Below are 7,333 nucleotides of genomic sequence, written 5' to 3'. Positions count from 1 at the left end.
CAATCCTATATTTAACATGTTATGGAAAACTGCTATGCTATGTCCCATGGTGCATGGGGTACTTATGGGACATATCTACCAGAAAGGTGAAAGAAAAGTTCCTTTTTTTTCTATTTCCTCAATGACACTTGCTATTTTTTTTCTCCTCCATCTCTTCCTTTTACCGCTAACTCTTCTGAGGCAGTATCTTGCTGCAATTTTAATGTGTGCTTCTTGGAAAACAGTGTTTGGTGTCTAGTGTTAGGATGGACCAACTTTATCAGTAGGCATACCAAGATTGAAGGGAGTGAACAGCCAGCACTGGGGTTCTAAAATCTGCAATGGGGGCTCCATCTTCCTGTAGCTGTAGAGGGAACTGCATCAATTCAAATATCACAGTCTCTGGTAATGAGCCATGCTGAAGGACAAGAAGGAACCCAGAGGGGCCACAGTTTAAGTAAACAGTCTTAGAGGGTAGTGGAGGTGTTCGCTGAAGAAGAGCCAACAAAAGAAGGCCTGCCCTCCTTGGCTAAGAACTCCTTGCTGACAAGGCCATAATTAGCCATGATCTTGAGAAGTCCATGGCGAAATTTCTGGCCAATAAAGGCATAGATGATGGGGTTAAGACAGCTGTGGAGGAAGCCAAGAATCTCAGTAGCTTCCAAAGCTTTGTTAATCTCGTTCTGGCGTTCACAGGTCTCCTTGATCAGCTTGGTTCTCATGAGGGTGTCTGTGAACAGGACAATGTTGTAGGGAAGCCAGCAGAGCAGGAAGACGAGGACCACAGCAAAGATGACCCGCATGGCCCGGTGCTTCTGCCCCATGTGGGCCTTAAAGAGCGTGCGCAGTGTGAACCCATAGCAGAACAGCATGATGAGCAGCGGCAGGAGGAAGCCATAGGTCTGAGGCAGGATGCGCAGTACCACCCTCCACTTGGATGTATTATTACCTATATTCTCATAGCAGACTACGGTAGAAGGGTTTGCCTTAACAGTAGTCCGAAGAATGAAGATGGGCAGGGACAGAACTAGTGAGAGAAACCACATGGTGATGCACACAAACTTGACCAAGTGTCTCTTCTGGATCAGTGTACTTGTGGCGTGGACGATGGCCAGGTAGCGGTCCATGCTGATGCAGGCTAGCAACAGAACACTGCTGTAGAAGGTAATCTCCTGCAGGAACGAGAATACCTTGCACAGGAATGAGCCAAAAATCCATCCATTTACTTTAGATGCAGCCCAGACAGGCAAGGTCAGGGCAAAGAACAGATCAGCAATGGCCAGGTTCAGCAGGTAGACGTCGGTGACAGAGCAGGTGCTTCGATTGTACAAGATGACCAGCATCACCAGGGAGTTTCCCACGAGACTCAGCAAAGTCACCAGAACGTATATGACAACCACAGCATACCTGTTGATATCTAGGTTCGCTGAGGGGCATGGGGCAGCATCTGACAGAGTAAAGGGCGGGTCAGAACTGTAATTGTAACTGTCAATATCTCCACTGAAGAAGTCTTCAAGGCTGAAATTATCCACCCTGATTTCTCCCATCTTTGAGGTAAACTTAATCCTGTCAATAGAGGAGAGATGAAGGTTACTCTAGGGCAAAGTCACCCCAGTTCTTGTCTATCCCCCCAAGAAACTGGGGTATTAGGATTTTCCCATTTGCTTGTATATTGCAAGGAACACACTATTTCCTTCAAGTTTGTAAATGGCAGCAGTAAGCATTTGAGACAAAATAATAACGAATAATAAGTGAGATATTTGGGGGAGATAAAAACTACAGTTCTCTTTAAGATTTCTTTTTTGAAACTGGGTCTTGGTTGGCCCCAAACTTGCTGTGTAGCCAAGTTATATATACATATATGCATAATGTATATGTATGTGTATATATTTTATATATCATATATATGTAGTATAATTTATATATGTATGTATATCTCTCTATATACAAAATTTATATACCCTTGGCTACACAGAATGTTTGAGGTCAACCAAGACCCTGTTTCAAAAATATATATGTATATATATGATTTATATATATATGTTATATGGTTTATATATATATGTTATATATTATATACACATATATTATATATACATACACATGCATACATATACATAAATATGTATATATACATACATGTATGAAAATGTTTTAGTTAAACTCATTAGATACATAACCAAAATGTACCAGTAAAACATTAAAAAAGTGTACGATCTTACAAAGCGAATACAGCTATTAAAGCAATCATAAGAATAACAAAGAATGGAGCTGGTGAGACGACTTAGTGGTTAGGGCACTGGCTGCTCTTTGCAGTGCACGTAGGTTTGGTTTTCAGCGCACACGGCGACTTACAACTCCCGGTAACCCCAGTTCCAGGGGATCTTCTGTCTTCCTCAGGCACCAGACATGCACATGGTAAACACACATACTTGAAGGTGAAAACACCCATGCACATAAAAAAGGACAAAAATGGGCGAAGGTGGAGCTCAGGGGTAGAATGATCACCTGAGACTTTCAACGTCCTAGATAGGGTTCCCAGAACTGAATAAACGAGGTATGATAGCGTCTGCCATCAATCCCAGCACCCAGCATACTGGGAGTGGAGGAATATCGGGGCTTTAAAGTCATCTTTGGCTACAAAGCAGTTCATTCAAGTCTATCCTGGCCTATATAAGATCCCATTCAAAACATCACCACCACCACTGTCATCACCAGTGTCATCAACAACAACATCACCATCATTGTCATCATCATCATCAACAACAACAACAACAACAACAACAACAACAAAACAACAACAAAACAGTAACAACAAAACAGTAACAACAAAACAGTAACAACAAAACAGTAACAACAATCACGAGATTGAAAACCAAATCACTGAGGTTGGGGAAGTGGCCTGTTGGGTAAAAGCTTGCTCCCCAACGGGAGCTTGAATTTGGTCAGTAAAGAGATAAATGCAGGACTTTGAGGGCAGCTCCCACTCCTAGGTAGCAAGGGCAGGCTCAATATTCCATCGGGAGGTCTTGCAGGCCAGGATGGAGGGCAGACTCTCAGAGGAGAGGACCAGGAGGGACTAGCCATGCACAGCCATGGGTGAGGGGACAGGGTTGATATTTTCGCTTTAATGTACTGATCTCTGAAAGGGATGCATTTGTGGCTGAAGGCACAGAGGAAAGGATGCAGGATAACAGTTGAGATCTGCTTTGTGCAAGATTTCCCTTGGCCACCACAAGTGCTATCATGAGCTTGTGTTCGCTGGTGACCACAGGGCTGTCCTGACACAGCTGGATTTTATGCCATTAGTTTATCCACGCCACGCACTGCCTTTAATTTATCGTTGGAAGATCATACCTGTTATGTTAGGTGTGTTCACTCCTAAGCATTTTGCTTTATTGTTCTTCCTGAAGATTGACCCTGCACATGCCTAGTGCACACTCTACCACAGAGCCCCAAACCCATAGGTCTAAGATCTTGAATTATCTTTCAGTCAATGTGAGCACAGCCCCCTCTCATTGCATGGGAGCTTGGGCGCCAACATCTTTTGCTATCCCTTAGGCTGCAAATGAATGAAATAGCTATTGCTGGAATGGTAAAGGAAACATCTTCAGCTGAGGGCCCTGTCATGTCCTCCGTGATGCAGTGGGGGCTCCTGGATTAATGGAAGTACCAGCCCCTCGGAACTCTCACTAACCCAGAAGCTCCATGGCTGGGAAACACGTCAATAACAGATAACCAAGTCATTGTACTGTGACCCCAATTCCCATCCTCTGTAGAAACACAGTCCATACGTGCTGCTCAGGTGTGAGTCCTCAGTGCCTGGCACATCTATCTCCAGACCCAATTGCAGCCCAGGCAAGGAAGGTAGGCAGGCTTGGGAAAATTGCAGGCCAAGGGTAGGGCCTGGATCACAAGCAGTTCTAAGCAGTTTTTGGAGGGGGGCGGGGGCAGAAAAAGGATCAGAAGTTCTTCCTCTGTGCTAAGTAGACATAATGTTTAGGGGTCAAGCCAGGGATGGGGCACACACTCATGGTCAGGCCGTGAGTGAAATTCTAGGCGGTGGTAGGGGGCGCTCCAGACTCACCGGGATGCTGGCTTTTCACCTGTGATACATTTAAGGTGTGAACTGTGGAGCTCTCTAGAGGAAGTGAGGGATGGATCAGATTGCTGAGGCAGGGGAGGAGCTCCCGAGGGCGTGAGGTGAGTGGGATGTTTTAAGTGTGAATTCTCAGCCCAGCGCCCATGGATGGAGTCATCTGGAGAGTTCATATTGGGAAGTGACCCAATGAGGTATCCTAACCTGTCTTTCCAGGTCTCCGTGGGGAGGAAACAGGTCCGGCAGAGGAAGGAGTTTGCGCTAGAAGGCAGCTGTCTCTTCTTCCCTATGATCTCCAAGCCTCTGGCTCCTGCAGCTGGGGCTCTAATTCTCCTCCCTCCAGCCAGCCCCGGGGACCCTATCTGCCATTTGGCTGAACCGTCGTCGCTCTTTCTGGTTCAAGTGGGGCAGTTCAAGCAGGCAACTGAGATGAACTCTGAGATCCTGGCACTCACTTCCAGCCACTCTCCTCCCTGGACTGGAAGCGGTTTGTTTTTTCTTCTCCTCTAAACTCTTCAAAGGCACCCAGACTCTTCCTCCTTGCCTCGCTGTGTACCTCTGAGCAGCTTCGCCCTATACGGGGGTCCAACCCTTTCTCCCTCATCTTTTGCTTTTCTCGAAGTACCTGTGCCAACCATATGTCCAGTTTTGGGTGTTGCTGTGCTTTCTCAGCTCATATACTTGGCAGCAAGTTGAGGATTTCAGTTCCAGGGCATTGCTGACCCATTCTGGGAACCAACCCCTTCTCCTCTGAAAACAGCCTTTTGGTAAAAGTGAAAATCCCGACCCAGTATTAACACATTTTGGAAACTTGACACCAGGAGTGTATCTTGTCACCTTTGCTAGTGATTTACAAATGACAGGATTACTAAAGGTAGAGTCACTTAGATCCGTTATCTGCTCCCTTCCCAACAAGCCCAAGGGGCCGTGTTGAAATTCCATCCCTTCTATTTAGCCTGCATCCCAGAGTCTAGAGCACAGACACATTCACATTCACCGAGGTGGTCTCCCCTAGGGACAAGATCTTTGAGTCCAGCTTCAGCAATCACTCCTTCGTGTTTATCTGGTCTCTTCTGTCAGGGAAGAATGCAATGACACTGGGCCAGTGAACACTAAAACCTGGTAGCGAATGGTAATTATGACACACACACACACACACACTCACACATGCATATATGCACACTCGCAAAACACAGCAGTAGCTTGTACTGTGATTCTTAGAATGGAGATAGTGTATCTACAGATGACTAGCCTCTCCCATCACATCCTCAGTCAGAGGATGAGTCAGGAAGAGAAGCAAGCCTACCTAGTTTTCAAGGCTGACTCCTGTGGTGCCTTCACATGCTCTGACCTGGATAATGCCTGTCAGATTAGTTGTCGTCTGGTTGTAGTCTGGGCGGCTGACTGACTTGCTGCCTCATAGGCAAAGGTTTTTTTTTTTTTTTCCATTTATTTTAACTTTCAACCCTCACATCAATGAAGTCGGCATGTTCTGGATGAGGAAACACAGTCCCTGGAGGTTAGGCAACTTACCTTGAGTGACACAGCTGAACTGGGTGGTAAACATTTTAAAATGGATATTAAAGTCTGCTCTTACATTTTTTATTTGTCAAATGCCACAAGGGCAGGGTGCCGGCCTCAGCCAGCCTCAGGCTTCCTAGCTCCATAGGTAATTGCTTCATCCCAGACAATCAAATACCACCGGTGTGGGAAATGAACACAGATTGGGCACTTGTCAACTGACCACTTCTGTTTTTCTTCTTCCTCTTCTTCTTCCTTTTCTTACTCCTCCTCCTCCTCCTCCTCCTCCTCCTCCTCCTCCTCCTCCTCTTCCTTTTTAATTTTGTTTTGTCTTACTATGTAGGTTATGACACATAGTTTTGTTCTTTAAAAAAGAGTTTTAATCTGGGTCCTGCTCTCAGAGATCAGGATAAGAGTAACATCTCTCTCTGGGCCTTGTTGCTCTCCTGGAAGAATTTGTCTCAGGTCTTTCCTGCCCAGAATTGTAGCTGTAGCCCAGTTATTTAGTTCTCTGAATGAAAAGCCAAGATAGTCCCTCTGGCAAAAGCACTTGCTGTTCATCAGGTGGGTTGAATCCCCGGAACCCCATGTGAAGAACTGACTCCACAAAACTATCAACTGACCTCCACGAGTATACTGCAGCGCGCGCTCGCGCACACACACACACACACACACACACACACACACACACACACACACACACAACTTAAAAAAATAAGTACATTTACTTAAGTGGCTGTTACTGCTACATTTCAAGGGCTCAGTGGCCACAGGTGACCAGTGGCTTCTGTGTTACGCCGTGCGGATCCGCGGATACGGAACATGCTTATGGTAAAAAGTGCTTTCCTCTAGCACCAGCTAACTGAAGATGCAGACCCCAGCTCTGAGAGTCTACAGCACAGCATGCCGCTTCCCAGCGCTCCAGGGAAGGCAGAGTTTCCTGGTCCCTTCTACCAGAAATATACTCATTCCCCAGTCAGTGACCAATTAGTTCTCCTACCTGCTGTAGCTCTACGATGCTGGGAGTGGAGTGGCTCCCAAGTCTCTGTGACTCAAGGCTTGGGAGCTGTCAGGGCTGGTTGAACTGGAAGAAAGTGAGACAGCTGTGATGTGGAAACTACTGACCTGGGCTATCAATGGGGAAGTCCTAGAGGCCCTTGGGACCAAATGTCCAACCCCCAAGGGAGGTGTCCTACAGAGGAGCAGCTAGTCTGTTCTGGGACTCTGGCTCCAGGCCCAGGTTCACCTGGTGATTCCGAGGTGAGCTCTTGGGATTTTCATGCCTTCTGATGGCTTCTAGAGAAGCCTGCCAATCTGAAGGTGGAGGTCAGCTTCCTTCCCAGCCTATGCCTCCTTTTTAACAAGGAAGACGTGGGTGCCCCAGACCCTGCTGATGGACTTGGCTGAACTTGCCTTTGCACTTCTTTCCTTCCTTCCTTTCTTCCTTCCTCTCAGGCAAGAGAGCCGGTGCTTTGCTTGGCACTTTCGTTTCTTGTGAGCTCCTTCCCCGACTGGCAGCCTCTGTGAACCCCCACCCCTCATGAGGAGCTGCCTTCTGCCACAACGGTCTCTCTCTCTCTCTCTCTCTCTCTCTCTCTCTCTCTCTCTCTCTCTCTTTTTTTTTTTTCCGGAGCTGGGGACCGAACCCAGGGCCTTGCGCTTCCTAGGTAAGCGCTCTACCACTGAGCTAAATCCCCAGCCCCACAACTGTCTCTTCACAGTCAGCCTGAACTT

General features: G+C 46.8%; 1 protein-coding gene across 1 annotated transcript; it reads right to left on the bottom strand.

Annotated features, from left to right (window-relative positions):
* Positions 1-335: 335 nt before the first annotated feature.
* Positions 336-6,708, bottom strand: Cxcr2 (C-X-C motif chemokine receptor 2). Its single transcript, NM_017183.2, has 2 exons — positions 6,600-6,708; positions 336-1,545 (listed from the first exon to the last, which is right to left on the bottom strand). The coding sequence occupies exon 2, from the start codon at positions 1,524-1,526 to the stop codon at positions 447-449; it is 1,080 nt and encodes a 359-aa protein (NP_058879.1). The 5' UTR covers positions 1,527-1,545; positions 6,600-6,708; the 3' UTR covers positions 336-446.
* Between the last annotated feature and the right edge of the window lie 625 nt (positions 6,709-7,333).

Source organism: Rattus norvegicus, chromosome 9 (assembly GCF_036323735.1).
Source record: "Rattus norvegicus strain BN/NHsdMcwi chromosome 9, GRCr8, whole genome shotgun sequence".
NCBI classification, from domain to species: domain Eukaryota; kingdom Metazoa; phylum Chordata; class Mammalia; order Rodentia; family Muridae; genus Rattus; species Rattus norvegicus.
This window is presented reverse-complemented; position numbering and strand designations above follow the sequence as displayed.

Coding starts and splice junctions, on each gene's coding strand:
- Cxcr2 (NM_017183.2), bottom strand. CDS start 1,526: ATGGGAGAAATCAGGGTGGATAATTTCAGCCTTGAAGACTTCTTCAGT.